The sequence below is a fragment of the Daphnia magna genome, linkage group LG1, assembly GCF_020631705.1.
Source record: "Daphnia magna isolate NIES linkage group LG1, ASM2063170v1.1, whole genome shotgun sequence".
Classification (NCBI taxonomy): domain Eukaryota; kingdom Metazoa; phylum Arthropoda; class Branchiopoda; order Diplostraca; family Daphniidae; genus Daphnia; species Daphnia magna.
Genome location: NC_059182.1, coordinates 16146074 through 16162516, shown reverse-complemented (window position 1 = coordinate 16162516; position 16443 = coordinate 16146074). Strand labels below are relative to the sequence as shown.

Here is a 16443-nt window from a genome sequence, read left to right as displayed (position 1 = left end):
GAAAAGGAATATTGGGTTTTATTATGCAATCGATTTTTTTTTTTGTAATAACCTTAGAGGCTGAGAAATATGCTGTAGGGCAGGAGCCGTGCACTTGGGGACCATCTTTCTGGTGCGCCCGTCGTGAAAACGCTGAAAAGTGTGGCCCGGGGGTAGGTTACCTGTAAAAATTGCTATACAGTATCGTTTAATTAAACCTGGATTTTGTTGTTGTTGTAATGAATGGTTATAACAGGCTATTCAACATTGCAATGTCGTCGGATGGAAAACTCCATAGAAGATAATTATCCACACCTGGCTGAGTTTTCTCCGCTTTTGATTTCGGGAATATTTTTTCACTTTTACGAACCACGAACGCTATCCACTTTCGTTTTCACGTGGTTCACTTTAAATGGTATGCTATTTACGTATTCAAAAAGAAAAAAATTATAATCATGAATTTGACCTTTCCGTTGATGAGGAGTGAGTTAACAATACATGGCCTTGCATAAACTATAGCGTAGTTAACTTTTACATCTCCCAAAAGGGTAGCCTTGATTTAATAAAAGTTCAGTTCTCCGAGGCTCACAACATCACCACTAACTAACTAGCAGTGATTTATTGAAATTCCCTGTTGTCCCTGTAAGTCCTAAATTCCCAAGATGCGTTCAATCTTGATCTTCTTCCTGATTGTTGTTTATACGTTGGAGAGGCACGAATGCCCAGCTATGTCCGTCCATCCGGCCCAAGCCACGAATGGGCAGCAGTCGCTATACACAATTAAGACTGGGCTCTCTAATGCGCAAATCTTGAGAATGCTCAGCTTTTCAGCTGAGGATTATATATAGCGACAAAAACTAATAGAGCTGCTTTTTTCTATTCAATTTTTGTGTGTGTCTACAAAATTAAATTGATTCGATTCGTTTCCGGTGATGACAGCCTGTCGCCTACTGCAACCCAATCGGATTAACAGGAGTTCGAGAAGAATATAAGAAGGTGATAACGAAACGTATAGTAGCCAATCCCACAGGCTGTAATGGCCTTCAGCTTTCCCGTGTTCTCTGGTGAAAAGGTCCCTCTTCACAACACTTTCTGTTTGGTACCTGTCATTGTCTTCACACGCCTCCTTTTCAAGAGGGGAAGGTAAAACGCGTGACAAAATTGGCTATTCAAATATTTTACTTTGAGAAGGGCGAATCTAAATGCGGTGCGATATATCACATCATTCTGCAAAAAAAACAGGGGGGTGTCACGCATATCCGTTTATTTGTCACGTAAAGCTGGTGGAACACAAAATACAAGGTCCATTTTTTTTTGTTTGTTCCAATGTCCTTTGAAATATACGTTTTTCATCTGCTATCTATTCTCTTGGAAATAAACTGGTTAACGTTCGCTATATATTTTACACATGACATAGGGTCGTCAAACAAAATGCAATACAAACTTGGTAGCGGTAAAAGGTAGAATCGAAACAGTATACTCGTCGGCATACATGCAGGCTAATAGTTTAAAAAGGAAATAGAACGGAATAATAATCGGCCGTTCTTCCGGTAAAAATGACGTCCGCCAAAAGGGGTAGGGAGGGGGTACAAAGTATACATTTTTAAATATCACCGTCTCTTCACTTATTACGCATCCGACAGAACATCTTTGCGTGAGTGGTCGTTTACAATTCTATTTTTAAGAAAAAAGTGAGTGCTATATAATAGGAGCTGTTGAATACTTTAGTTTATCCACTGATTATACATATAGACCCGAAATGGTTAATACAAAGTTGTGTATAAGGATAAGGATATGTCTTATGTATTATATGATACAGTATACCTTCAACGATCAATGGTTATACAGTTAAGCTTGGCTTTCGGTTTTGGAGGATGGTGGGTGGAATTATTGTTTGAAAATAACGTGTTCATTTACTATGTTCGATTAATATTGATTGGTTGGGGGTTAAAGCACTTAAAATGGGGAATTAGCTCAGCAATGCGTTTCGCCAGTGCTGCTGCTGTTGCTGGACGAGTCCAGGTCGATGGTGATGGGATCGCTGCAATTGGATTTGGGAGAAGACATGGGCGGATGTTTGTGCTGCTGGCCCATAGAGGACGGAACACCCGTGATGCCCAGCAGGCCGAGAGCGTCTTCCAACTGCTGGTTCCTCTTCATAGCCTGGACGTATTGTTGTTGCAGATGGCGTTGGTACACCAAGACTGTGGCCTTCTCTTCGTGCCACACCTTTACGATTTCAAAAGAGAAACATGAAAAGAAAAAAGGAAGATGACTTTTATAGCCAGACATTGAAATCATGATTTACGACTTACCTGTCGTTCAGCTTCTATGCTCTGTTGCTGCTCAATGATTCGCCGCTGGAGTCGCTGGACTTCGGCCATGCTCAAAGTGGAGGACGTGCTATTCGGTTCGGATTCGCCAATCAGTTTGCGAGAGGACAAGATTGGCGATGTGATACTACGTCTGTTATCTAATGGCTTTTGGTGAGTCATGGCTTGTTCCAGCCTTTGTCTGGTATTGTGCGCCAGCTCTTGAGACTCCTTCAACTGGGCCCGCATTTTGGCCATTTCCTGGCAACGTTGACTCTGCTCGTTTTGCGATTCTTTCAGCTGAGATTTGAGCAAGGCCATCTCGCCGCTCTTCTGGCAAAGCGTCCATGACGTCTCGTCCAACCTCGACTGCACTTGCTCCAACTGGCTCTTCAGTTGCTGCACCTGCTGTTTCAACTGTTTGCGATCCGATTGCCATTGCTGCGTCTGAGTCTATACACAAACGCAATTGCATCAAATTAAAAAAAAAAATGATTCAATTGCTTGAAAAGAAAATGGCCTACCTGTAATTGACGTTCGGCTTGAGATGATTGCTGTTGGGCAGCTCTCATGCGTTCCTCGTAGACGGACCTTAATTTCTTGAGCTCGCGCTCCCAACTTTTTTCTTTTTCCTGGTACACCTGGAAGATGACAGCCTCGTTCTGTTCCAGCGTCTCCCTGAGCAGCGCGATTTCACAGTCTTTCTCTTTGAGTAAAACTTCCAGTTCGGCCACGCCCGAATCGGACGGCGACGGAGTTTCGTCCGCTTGCGAGTTATCGCCTCCGTCGCAGCAATCGAAATCCTCGTCCAGCGAGGAGCCCGTCGATTGCTTCCGCATCCTTTGCAATCCGTAGCTGCTGATGACGCAATTCGATCCCAGGATGGAACGAATTCTTCCTTGCTCGACGACAGGCGTGACGGCTCCATCCGTTTCTCCGCGACGCTCGAACGACGTCGACAGCAACGTCGTGCTGCTCCCGTTGCTGCTCATGGTGCTGTTCGTTAGCGACGAACCTTTACCACTGCTACTGTTATTGTTGTTGTTATTATTAGAAACGGATGGCAAGCCGGCCCAGCTGCTCCGGCTGCCATTGCAGCTCATCATGGAGCCGTGGTGATGGATTCCGGCCGATGAGTGATGATGAAGCGGGTCGTAGGCACTGAGCAAAAGTCCACCTTTGTTGTTCTTGCTGAGGCCCAACAGTCCGCCATTCTCCACGTCTTGTTGTTGTTGATGTGAATGACGTGGCAAGGTCGATCTGAAACACACAAAAAAAAAATAGGTTTTCATTATCATTTCGTGAATATATACCTAATGAAATGGTGTGAAATTGAGAATATTTTGTACCTGGCCAAACTGCTGAGGTTCATTTCAGAGCCGCCGAGGACCCATTGTGGCGTGGACGTGCCATTGGGCACACCTGGTCTCGCGCAATTGAACGGCTGCAACGATGAAACTCGATCCAAATGCAATTCGGAACTGCTGTAGGTGACTCCTCCGCTATTGTTACTTGCCACACCTGACACGCCACTGCTTCCTTTATTGACTGCGCCCCCCATTTTGGTTTTTTTCAATTACGTCCAGCGAGGAGAATAGTTTTGAAAAATCAATGAACGTCATCAAACATTGTGCGTTGAATACGGAAAACTACACTTTATCAATCATTTAGTATGGTAAAAAAAACCAAAAAAAAGAGGGGGGGGGGAATAACTTACCGGAGGAGCGTGACGAACAGGGCGGTGGCCTGTACGCCGGCGGCTGACGAATCTGCGTGGGCGAATTGGGCGGAGCTGCGACGCTGGAGAGGGAGCCACCAAATCGACGGCTCAGATCGGCCACACGACCGGCCTGTGTCTGCTGGCCGGCTGCTGTGCTGCTAATGCTGTTGATGCTCGTAATACTGCCAGCTGTCGCTTTATTTTGGTGTTGAATGCTGGGCGATAAATCGGAGGCGCGTCCGTTAACGGACGTGTCCAGCTTGCGCTGTTGCTGGACGGAAGGTGGCGCTGCTGTTTGTTGTGCTGCTGCTGCTGCCGGCCGGGCGCACAGCGTGCCCATTTCTGACAGTTCAACGTGCGGTCCTTTACTCCAAGAGAAACGCTGCAAGTGAGGTTGCCCTCTGGAGGTGGGCGTCTGCTGCTGGGCTGGCCCGGTCGACAAGGCGGAGCACCGCAAATCGGACGTGCTGTTGTACAGACCCCAAGAATGACGACCGCCGTTGTTGTTGTTGATGTTGTTATTGTTTGTCGTCGTCGTGTTATTACTAAGGCCAGCACCTCCGGCTGGCGATGACGTCATCGCTTGCTGTTGCTGGCCAACCGATTGGCTGCTGCTATTAAGACAGCGGTTGCCCAGGATGGGCGTCGTGTTCGCCGACGAGACGACTGGCCGACAAGCGATCGGTTTGATCACACCTTGACCCTGAAATATTTTTCCAATGCATTTAACACTATTTCTTTTTCAGGATGCAAGAAGATGTTGATGGATTTTACCACTAGAGTCACTTGAATCAACATATTGAATTCGTTTTTTTGTTTTTTGTTTTTTTGTTTTTTTTTTACCTGGCTGAGGACGCCGCTGACTGGCGCCAATCTAGGCGGAGCTACAGCTGCACCGCCAACTCCAGCATTAGCGGCGGTTTCCATGACGGCGTTCAACAGCAGAATCGACGACGTCAATCCACGTGTTGTATCGCTGTGTGTGTGTGCAATCGAGAGGAATTTTCTAGAGAAGAAATGGGGTTGTCCGAGTGCAATTGTTTTTTCCAACAACAAAACGAGTGTGCGGGGGGGAGAGAGATGCGGGAAGCCCTGTAGAAAGTCGGTACAAAAATGAGTGTAATCTGTCATTAGTGCGTGCAGACGCAAACGTTTTGTTGAAAAATAATTTATGCATACGAGAGTTGTAGTGGGCATTAGAAACGTATAAATATGCAATTCAAGTGATGACGTTACGTCACAATGGAAGAAGAAGCACTTGATAGAGCGACGATTGAGCAAAAGATGAGAGTTCTTCTTCTTCTTCTTCTCAGTTTTGTTTTGATTTTGATTTATGAATAATGCCCGATGAGAGGGACAGTCGAAAACTGTGTAACTCATATAGAGGAAGATGAAAAAAAGAAAAGACGTTCTCACGCTTGTAAAACAAAACGTGATTTTTTCCTTTCGTTTTTTGTTTTTTTTTTCAAATCAAAATTTGGTTTGTTTTGTTTGTTAAAACGGTCTGTCGAGCGGATGGAAATTTTTTGAAAATGGCGAGCTTGTGTTCAACAAGACACGCCAAAAGAAAGTGGTTGGCCATTTTAATAGCTTTTCGTTTTTGTTTTTTTTTGAAGAAAAAATTTTATTTAAAAAGGGCGGATATGCCGAGGCGATGAAACTGTTTTTTTTTTCTTTCTTGAACAACTAAAGGCCGTTCAAACGAAAGAGAATGTTTAATTTTTCTTCGTGCGCACACGAAAAACTAAAAAAAACTAAAATAAATTAAACATTTTCTTTAAAAAAAAAACAAAAGAGGCAAAAACGAATAAAGGCTATAACAGCAGCAGTCCTCTAATAACCATTGCGGTACTCTTATGGCCAAAACTAAAAGACTGGACGAAATAACCTGGAAAAACTTTGAATAAACACTTCAAAAAATCAAAAAATCAAATAATAAAAAAAGACGAACTCTGATTAGCATAAAAGCGTATAACAAGTCGACTTCCCCGAATTGGCGTCGAGATGATAGCAAAGAAGAAGAAAAAGAATCATGAATTCAAGTTGTATACATAATATGCATGTGTAACAGAAAAAGGCAGCAAAAGAAGGTCAACAGCTGATGATGGTGTTTTTTTTGTTTTTTTTTATTTTTGCGGGCCACTGCGTCACACGATCTCTTGGCTTCACCTGGTGGGGGGGCTGCTGCAAGAATACCTGGCAGCGGTGTTTCATCATCTCGCATGGTTCTAAATGTATACCATACAGTTACTTCTATCTGGAGGGGGGGTTGGTTTTGGGTTTTGGGGGGTTTTTTTTTTGTTCGTTTCAGGCCACCACCGGTGGGTTGGATAATAACAGACACGCCTATATATCTCATAGCACGAAATTTATGTAAGCCGCTATATTTTCCTTCTTTTTTTTTTCAAAATGAGGGAGAAAAGAACTCGGGCGCGTGCGCCACCGCTGCCGATCATTGTAACCTATAACCGCAGTCTCTTTCCCGTTTTTATCCATTTTTTTTTTTTGTTTTAAATTTAAATTCTTTTAATATTTCGTGTTTTGTTCTATTTGTCCTCTGCGGGTATGTTTTGTTTCGTTAGTTGAGGCAAACACACAGCAGAGCTGAACGAAAATAGTCAGATGAGGCGAGCGGGGGAAATGTAGCGGTCGATGCAAATGCCGGTGCATTTGGAAAAAGAAAAGGAAAGAAACCCATCAACTTGCACACACACGCAGACACATGACCATATAGACGAAATAGTGTGGCTCTCTGCCAAGCCACATGAGTCATCACCACCATCCGTCTTTCTTTTTGTTGTTTTGTTGCTGTAAAAAAGTTCCAGACGAAGCGGCGACGGCAACGTTTTCATGGGCCACAGTCAATTCAAACATCGGCTCTTTATGGAATGTCTAGAAAGAACGGAATAAATGCTGCTCTTTCTTCAATTTATCGTTTGAATTTGGAAAAATCAAGTTAAAGAAGATGCTACTATGTGTAGCTATATACTATTCAGCTATCGGATGAACGTGGAATATATCTGGGCTCACGAAATCGTATACCCAACACATGTCAATGTATAATTATTCATTTGCATCAGCTCGGGCCTTTTTCTTTCTATTTTCTTGTTTTTGAATTTTCTCTGCCTGGAAAGAATGACCCACATCGACATTTTTAATGGACGATGTATATAATGATGATGAACTTTGGCGTGTTCTTTCTTTTTGGGGTTTGACACGACACGGATTGAAGCGCCCCCGAAAGGAGAAGAAAACTCTTGTCGGTGAAACTCTAAGGAATAAAACAAAAGAGAAGCAAAGTGAAGAATCGTGAGCTTCCTCGAAAAAAATAAAATAAAATAAAATAAAAATAGGGGGAGCACAAAAAATAAAATTATTATTCGAAATCTTTTCCATTTTTGAATATCTCCGACGCAACGGGAAAGAAAAAATCGTGCGTTTTTTGGCCGTTGCGCGTTTGTCTTTCTACGAGTAATTAAGGCGAGTTGGTATATAGTGGATGTACATTATAACTGCAAACCCAAATGAGGACTGCCGGGACGATTAGGCCGGGCATGGAACAACGAAACAAAAGGGAGAAGAAGAAGAAAACAGCGTGCATTATATCGCATGTTACAACCGTCCCAAGAAAAAATTCAAAAATTTCACAAAAAAGAAAAACAAAAGAAGAAGAAGAAGAAGAAAAAAGAAAAGTTCTTCAGCAAGTTAAGTCACGTTTCTTTTTCTGGTGATGCCCAGCGTTATACACCCTACAAGGTTTCCTCTATATGACGTGGAGTATATTCATCCCGTGACGTGAACCGACTGCACAAAATAGTTCCAGCATCTCTGCTGCCTTTCCTTAAAAACACACAAAACTGTTCAAATCGTTGAGTAAAAATCTACATTTTTTTACAAGCCACGGAAAAATGTCGAAATGCGCTGGAACATTCTACATACACTGTGGTCACCCGGCGAACCGCAGCGCAATTTCAAACGTTTTTGTTACAGAAACTTCAAAGTGTGTGAACGGCACGCTTTGACCATCAGACACCAAAGTTATTCTTGTCTTGTCCTCCACGACCTTTTTTTCTTTCTTTAAAAACGATCCAAAGTCGTTGGACACGATCAGAGGCGTCCCTCGTCGTCCATACATTGATTTGTTAACAATCAAAGAGAAAACGAAGGAGCGGCTTTTATTTATAGGTCGGGCCAAAACGCAGGGAAAATGCGTGTGCATTTTCAAGCTTGGCCGATCGAACGATGACCAGAAGAACATCACGGGTGAATGCCGCCTCACGAAAGCCCCGGTAAAATGTGATGCGTCAGAACGTGAAATGAGGGGGGGAGGTGATTCTCTCTATTCGGACGCGTATCGAATATATATAGCCGAGAGAATAGAATTTAATAAAAATAAATAAATAAAAAAAAAACCTTTTCAAATGAAATGAAATTGTTAAAGAAAAAGAAAATGGCAGGCGAAAGGCAGGGCTGCATTTATTTTCAAAAGGAGGTTGAAGTAGCTCCGTTCGGTAGACTCGTGAAAACCAACACGCAGCGTGATAGTATAGCGGGAGGCTGAAAAAGAAGCGCGCGAGAAGAAGAAATCAAAATAAAAAAAAAGGGAAAAAGGAAAACAAAAATGTTGAGATTTCATCATTAAAAGCTACCGCTGCTCGGTTGTGAAAGTCAATCCCAAAATAGGAGAAGATGTCTATTTATACGAGAAGATGTTGAATAAATCTAGCGAATATTTCTAATACAAAAAAAAAAAAGGAGAGAAAAGAAGAATAATGAACTTGTATTTGAAGAGTTTTCTCATTTTGGGACGTGTATGCCCCGAGTGTTGAATCTATTTTATTATTTTATTTTTCTTCCGGGTTGCCTTTGCCTGTGCATATAGGACTATCAGCAGGAGCGCACCGCGATGTTTACACACAAGATCACGGTTGAAGGGCGGAGTTAGTGAGCCGGCTCAAGTCGCACACGGCCAACAGGTGAGTGTGAGAGAGATGGATATGAACCTTAACTTTAAAAATTTCTTTTGTTTTCTCACAGTCAAAATGGTCGTATTTATTTAACTACTGTCTAATGGCGAGTACCGGTTTACATTCGTACCGAAATAGAGGCGATTGGTCACCATAAAAACGTGCATCTCTCTCATGAATATGATGATGCGCATCGAGTGTCCCGCTCGCCCTCGTGACACGGAAACGGCCAACAGCCACGATGGTACATCACCTGAGATGTACCGTTGAACCAACAAAAACGAATAAATATTTCCACGTCCCTTTTTTTATTTATCATTTTTTAAAATCCTAAATGTTTATTTTTAATTTTTCTTTATAACAAAAAGGACGTAGTCATTTCGCTTGTGTCAAAGAAGGTCAACAGCTTTTTCTAATAATAAAATCTTTGTGGCATTTTTTTTCTTTTTTCAAGAAGAACAAGGAACGATATAAATGGCACGCTTACTCACGATCCCGAATAGAATTTCATTCTCCCTATTTCTAAAAAGAAAAAGAAAGAAAGGACTTTTCGTGAAAAGAAAAAAAAAAAAAAGTTTAATTGATTGATCGTGATGATGTGATGGCGACGAACGCAACGGGCGAAGCGTGTCCAAACGAATATTCGTGACGCGTTGAACGAAACCCAACACACACTGCACGGCTCTAATCACCATTTTAATTTTTTCTGCGTTTCTTTTTTAAAACTAAAAAACAAAAAAAAAACAAAAATTTCTTTCGAATTGTTCGACACGTTTTCCCACCATTTTTCTTTTAAATATAGAGTTAACACGTATAGTCCAATCTTCTCAGTGATTATCACAAGTTAATAATCACGAATTCATGATGGCTTTTTACCCGTTAGCAGATCCCACTGTTTGTGTCGTGCAAGAGAGTTGAGGTGAATTGAATTCGTTCAATGAACTATGTACTACGCCAGTTCTGCACCAAAAAACGATGTTTTTGCTGTGGTTGATTGCAATCTTGTTAAAAATTCCCTTGCAAATTCTTTTTAACATACAAGAAACGAAGAAAAAGAAAGGGAGGAAACAATAAAACCATTCAGAACATTTTTTCTTGGCTTGGGTTTGGGTTTGTTGTTTTTAGAAAAATAAATAAATACGCTGATGGGCGGGATGCAATATAAGAAAACCCAGCAATTAAATGCCCAAAAGTGGCCTTGTCTCTTTTCCTACAATTTCATTTCCCTTTTTTTCTTTCTTTTTTAGCCATCGAGGGGGGCCGAAAGAGAAAGGAAGTACGCCTTTGTGTGTCTCTATTCAAATAAAATAAATTGGTTCCAAGGTTTTTGTGTGTGTGTAGTCTATACTATATATAATCAACTATACACACATACACCGGCCGCAAAAATTGCGCAGCAGTTTGTCCGCAAGCCAAAACGGAAGTCGGTCATTTTTGAAAACGTTGATTTCAACCGGACATTCGGGTTATATATCTTTTGCTCTTCAACTTTTGAGTGACTTTGGAACAAAAAAAATAAATGGGGAGGGGAGAGTGTGTCCGAAACAAATTTTCATGTCGGTCCTGTCCATCTAACCCTCACACTCCGTCACACGCCATTGAGACAAGGATGGAGAAATATGGTGGGTGGAGAGTGCATTTCAAGAAGGAAAACAGGTTTTGTTTTGTTTTTTTTTGTTTTCCAGGGGGTTATCCGGTTCATTCGGATTATTCTTTTGTTTCTTCTAGATTATTCATGGCCGACAGGTACATAAACGCGCTACGAAACCACGACATAGGAACCGCCCGGATGCACATTTTGTTTGTCCTTCTTTTTTTGTTTTGTTTTGTTCATTTTTTGGCTGGAATAAAATAAAACTTTTTGATGGCAAGAAGAAGAAATGCGGACAGAAACAATGACGTTTGGTGATAAATAATATTGAAATTAAAAACCGGCAGCTGACTGATGAATCTCACCCTATATACAGAAAAGTTGGGGAAAGAGAAGCGACATCTGAACATTATTACATTAGGGCCAAACTGGCTTACTTATTATGGGATTGTTTGGTTGGAAGAATCACGAGAAAACAATCGGTTTTGAAGGGAAATCTCCTTGCGGCGGGTTTGCGCTACTGAACTCTGCGCTGTGCTGTGCCTATATGAGGCTCTTGCGCAATAACCAGAATCTTTTCTTTCACATATTTCGTGACTCTTTTTCTTCTTTCGAAATCATAATAAATAATTGTTGTTTGTTTTTGTTTTTTCAAACATGGCGCCATGGATGGTGTTATTACTGACCTTGAATACTGGGACGTCTAACGTGCAGACGTGACGTCACAAAAATTTTCATTGAAAAAAGATTCAGCCAAGGGTAAACGTCGTGAAAGTGCCGATAACAAACTCATTTTTTTTTCCTTTTTTCCTCTACTCTTTTAGCTATTCAACGAAATAAAAAAGAAAGAACTTTTCCTCATTTCACGGTACGTTTACGCTACGCTACGCCGAATGACGTCACCTTGAAGAACGTTACAAAGACTCCCCCACCCATCGTATATATATTCTCGCAATAATATTAACCTTCTATATTTAATATTCATAATTCTATTGAAGTAAAAAGGAAAAAAAAAGGAAAAAAATAATACAGTGAAAGGGGAACGCGAGAGCTGTAAGCAACGATTTCACGCCCGAGCGCTGCGTTCAATTGAAAATTGCAGATGGCCGCTAGGACAGCCCAGTTGATTGACAGTTTCAAATGTCACGCAAAACACCCACGCAGAAGTTTCAACAGAAATGTGTGATTCGAGTATTGATTAAGTCGCTATCTGCATTCATTATTTTGCATATCATCAGGAAATGCCAAGGACGTTCTCCTCTTTTGTTTTGTTTTTTTCTATTCGATGCAAAATATGAGAAAAGACACACAAAAGAAAAAGGGCAGATTTCGATGATGGAATATGTTCGTGAAGCAGCTGGACCGCTTCATTTACAATCACCATTTTTTGTTGACATTAAACAGCACCAAAAAAAAAAAAAAGAAAGAAAGAGAACGACATTCTTTTTCGTTAGACTGCGACACGTGAAGACGAAGGACAAAAAAGAGCTTTCTCAAGTCGCGATGAATGCACAGAAAAATGTCGTGTTTCAAGATCGTTCAACATTTCACGCCATTGCACGTTTCTATTTTTAGTACGACACGCATTTTCGAATTCCTTGTTGTGCTGGAGCCCAAAGTCTCTTTCTTTTCGCCTCTCGTCGACACACAATGTTCATCGAGTCCAACCAAATGTGTGACGATCGGTTTCATATACATTTCCAATACAAAAAATGAAATCAAGTGAACAAATACAAAGGGTTTCTGCTGACTTTCTTCTATCACATGTCCCTCTTCAAATGTGTGTTTGTACAACAAAGTGCTTGGGCTTCTTCGGGGTTGTCGCACGCAGTCGACTAGAGGAAAACAAAATAAAGGTATAGACCTTTCTGACGAGAAATGCGCTGCGCATTTCCCGGTTTTCCTCGCATAGAACAGAGACTATATAATCAGCAGGGGGTCTGGTGTAACTAGAAAAACATACACACATCTGCACAACAGAAATCTGTGCATACAAAGTTTCTTATTTGAACGTACGTGTGACGGACAGGCCCTGAACTTTCGCCCCCCGAAAAAAAATGCGCATTCTTCAGGTATTTGCTTATTTGAGGAGAAGAAGAAAAAATAAAAGGTTTCCTTGAAGAAAAACAAGCAAAGATTGATTGATTCGAAGAACGAGGGGGTCCGTTTTTCACACATTATACGAGGCTTTTTTTTTCTTTTAAGAACACATCGATAAGAAGAGGGATGTTGCCAGTTTTATAGACACCTTTTGAATGGGAGATTCAATGCTAAAAGTTTTCTTCTTTATACTGTTTTGTTCAATGAAAAATCAAAATTCTGTGACCGCCCGCGATGTAAAAAAAAAAAAAAAGAAACAAAAGAAGAAGAAACTCAACACATCACGTATAGTTCGTCACAGGGGGAAGACATGAAAAGATGCTGCCGCTCTCCACCTTGACTCTCTCTGATCGATTGATTAAGACGAGCCCTTAAGGTAAAAACTATAAAAACGAGGCCAAAATAAAAATGTAACTTTTATTTTTTTTAATATTTTAAAAAATAAAAGCCGCTCGTCAACAGGTGGAACGAAAAAAAACAAAAATTCAACGTCTGTGTGTGTGTGTGTGTGTATACACACAGATAAATATTGATGTGCCATCGTCTTTAATATCCTCGCGTTCTATAAAAAAATAAAGGAAAAAATGGAAGAGGAAAGAAAAACAAAAGAAACGGGAGGGAAGAGATAAATGTATAAAATAAAATATTTAAAAAAGGAGGGGGGGAATTAACGATCCCGGTATTTTCGTTGAACGAGCCACGACGGCGTTTAACCCGGGGACGGTGGGCAAGAGATCCGCCCGACGTGTATTGTATTTGGCTGTGTACGAGAGTAATTGCTTGAAGTGTATGGCTCTTAACGCTCTCATCAAGGCAGAAGAAAAAGAAAAAGAAAAAAAATATTATATTCTTTTCTTTGTTTCTTTTTTTTTTTTTTGCTTTTGAAATGGACGGTGAAATGAAGAAGGTGGATTGTAAAAATAGCCTGAAAAGAGCGCGCGCGCGTGACGCGGCGGGAGGTCTTGGTTGCGTTGTTAATTTTATACATTTTGATGATGAACAACAGAGAAAATAAAGAAGAAAAAAGAAAAGAAGGGAAAACAAGGCAAATAATGGGCAGCTCGCTTATATAATATTCATTCGAGTACATTAAGAGTAGAACTTGCGGTGCGATCAAGTGAACGTATCATCACAAAAATGATCTTGCCAGATTTATTTTGTATCATTTTTTTAAATGTTGAACGCGGCATCACGACATTAGCCCACGCGTAGCCATTTCTTTTTTCTCCTTTCATTCTCTTATTATTTTTTATATTTCGTGGCATTTCTGCACGACGCGACGTCAAGGTTGCCTCTGGCTTTTTCGCCTATAGCGCGTCGAAGTTTTAAAAAAAGAGGAAGAAATCAAATCTTTTTGGGTATTTTTTGTTCGTTCTCTTCCTTATTATCATTATTTTGCGGCCGCTGTACGTACAGCATAAACGCTATATAAGAAGACGCAAAGGTGGCCAGACAAAAAGGTCGACCAAGATATTTCCAGGATGTGCACAAAAGCGAACGAGAAAAGAACAAAAAAGACACGAGGCGATTCACGACCGACTCGAAGCGCCTCGAGCCGACTCGAATTTGTTGTTGTTGTTCGGCCGTATATGTGTGTGTGCGTACGAGTCCATAGAATTTTTTTAATTTTTTGAGGCGTCACGTTCTCTTTAGATCACCCTCCCCCCCCCAAAAAATGACGTCGAACTCCAACAAGAAATGTTTGAATTGTTTCGTTTAATTGGCCACTTCTTTGTCGTTGTGTCGTGTTAGATCGTGAATCGGTTTTCTATCGCATTGGGCAATAAGTATGACTCATAATTTCAACATACCTTCGAGCCGGATGACGTTCTTAATGATTCCACAGACGTCCAAGCTGAACAAATCCGATGAGAATTTTCGTTTTGTTCCACCTGCTGCTCCGAGTCCGCCAAAGATGATGGTTAATCCGTTAAGTATACGATCACGATAGCAGAATTTTTTTTTGTTGTTGTTCTCTTCTGTCTTTTATTTTATTCACTTGACCGCAAAATTTAAAAAAAAAAAAAAGAAAAAAAAAAAGAAGTTTGTTCGATGATGCGATAAAACTTGGCGTTTGAAAATGACGCGCTAAATTCGAATGAAAGGCCGCAGCTCAACAACTGCACGTCCGTCGTCGATCGTAGCCGAGAGGCAACTGAAGGTCCGTTGTTCACGTTTGCGATGTGTTCCTCTTTCTTCCAACTATACAGCCCTCCTCTTTTCATTCTCTTTCGTTTTTCTTTTCCCTTCTTTTTTAGCCCCCCCGTTCTTTCTCCAGTTTCCAACGCCTCAAATGTTGAGGACACGTTGGCGTTGCAGCTGCCGTTTCGCTTCTGCCGGAACCTCCTCTCTTTTTTGACACCTTCGGATGTGTTTGTAGAAATAAATGAACTTTAAATTAGGCAGATGTGATGTAGATGATTGCAGCGAGTCGATGCTTTCCTCTTCAATTTTGAAATATTTGAAACGAAGAAATTGTTTGGAAATTGTACGTTCTTAAGTTTTATTTTGTGTTCATTTTAAACGAACGACCGACTTCCGTTTCATTTTTCATTTTTGCTTTCTCGAAAAAAAAGAAAAAGAAAATGGAGTTCAACGTTTAACCGGAGGCCTGATGATGATGACTTGGAACAATTTTTCAATGTCTATAATAACGTAACACAATCTCACCTGAGTTTTAAGAAAAAAACGTACGTCATTCTAGCCGGAAAACAAAATATACATAGGAACTCGTAAAAACTTGATTGCCAACTCCGCTATCGCCACGATGATTGGCAAAACGGGCAGATAAAAATCAAATGTATAGACACAAAACTGAAGGAAATATAGACGATGACCGTGTCCGGTCTTCCTTTGCTTTGCATGTTGTTTCTTATAATTTTCTTCTTCCGTTCCTTGTCTCTCTCTCCGTCTCTCTTGTGTGTTTGATGTTGTCCATTTAAAAACATTTTTCATCCGCTGTCACTGAATGCCGTTTCCGGTTGTCATTCTACATGTTCCCCTTTTTTTCTTATTCCGTTATTTTGGCTTTTGAAGTGCGCTGTTTTATAGTTTGCCCTTTAAGCTTCTCGTTATTACGTATATAGATATCCGATTTTTTGAATCCCTTTAGATTTCAACAGACCTATAAGGAGAGATAGCTGAGGTCATTAGACCCTTTTTTGTGACGGTCAGTTGTGGATGGAGAAAATCTAAATGTTGGACACAGGCCCTTTTTTTTTTTTAAATCTTTCGACTTCTCCAAACTGCTGATGACCGTGTGCCTGCCGGCCTGGCTGGCCTCGGCCACACCTACAATATTTTATATATATATATATTTTGTCTAAAAATATTTTTCCTGATGAAGGAGACCCCCAGTTGCTGATGAGAATAGCCCAGGGGCGTAGCAGATGCATCATCTCCAGGTGAAGCAGCAACAATATAAGAAAATATATACTGGCAGCGTCACACGAAACAATAGACGAGCGTGTATAGATGCATAGTCACACAGTTAGCCTACTTATCGCATACGCATGTATCGGTCTATATAATTTTTGATACGCTCAATTCAGAGGAATTAAAAACGTGTTTATGTATTGTTGTATATACTATAGCGGACTATGCTACAAATATATATGTATGTATGCGTTATTTCATCCCATTCATGCACGTAGCCTTAAGGCTGCGCTAAAAATTACGCTACGTATTTGACCTACAATTGAATGGAATTACCCGGATGGGGGGAAGAAGAACATCACTCAGAAATTCCGCACAACAACAAGAAAATACAACGAA

General features: G+C 40.9%; 1 protein-coding gene across 1 annotated transcript; it reads right to left on the bottom strand.

The window, feature by feature from the left end:
* Positions 1-1226: 1226 nt before the first annotated feature.
* LOC116931715 (leucine zipper putative tumor suppressor 2 homolog) lies at positions 1227-14832 on the bottom strand. The gene is made up of 7 exons (XM_032939350.2): positions 14481-14832; positions 4855-5103; positions 4009-4714; positions 3641-3839; positions 2816-3551; positions 2295-2744; positions 1227-2208 (listed from the first exon to the last, which is right to left on the bottom strand). The coding sequence occupies exons 2-7, from the start codon at positions 4936-4938 to the stop codon at positions 1954-1956; spliced, it is 2430 nt and encodes an 809-aa protein (XP_032795241.2). The 5' UTR covers positions 4939-5103; positions 14481-14832; the 3' UTR covers positions 1227-1953.
* Between the last annotated feature and the right edge of the window lie 1611 nt (positions 14833-16443).

What these genes read in the sequence shown, in the direction of transcription:
- LOC116931715 (XM_032939350.2), bottom strand. Translation starts at nt 4,938, where the DNA reads ATGGAAACCGCCGCTAATGCTGGAGTTGGCGGTGCAGCTGTAGCTCCG. An exon ending in AACCTCAGCAGTTTGGCCAG is followed by an intron (nt 3,552 to 3,640) that starts GTACAAAATATT and finishes TGTGTGTTTCAG; the next exon opens with ATCGACCTTGCCACGTCATT. An exon ending in AAGCCGAACGTCAATTACAG is followed by an intron (nt 2,745 to 2,815) that starts GTAGGCCATTTT and finishes GTTTGTGTATAG; the next exon opens with ACTCAGACGCAGCAATGGCA.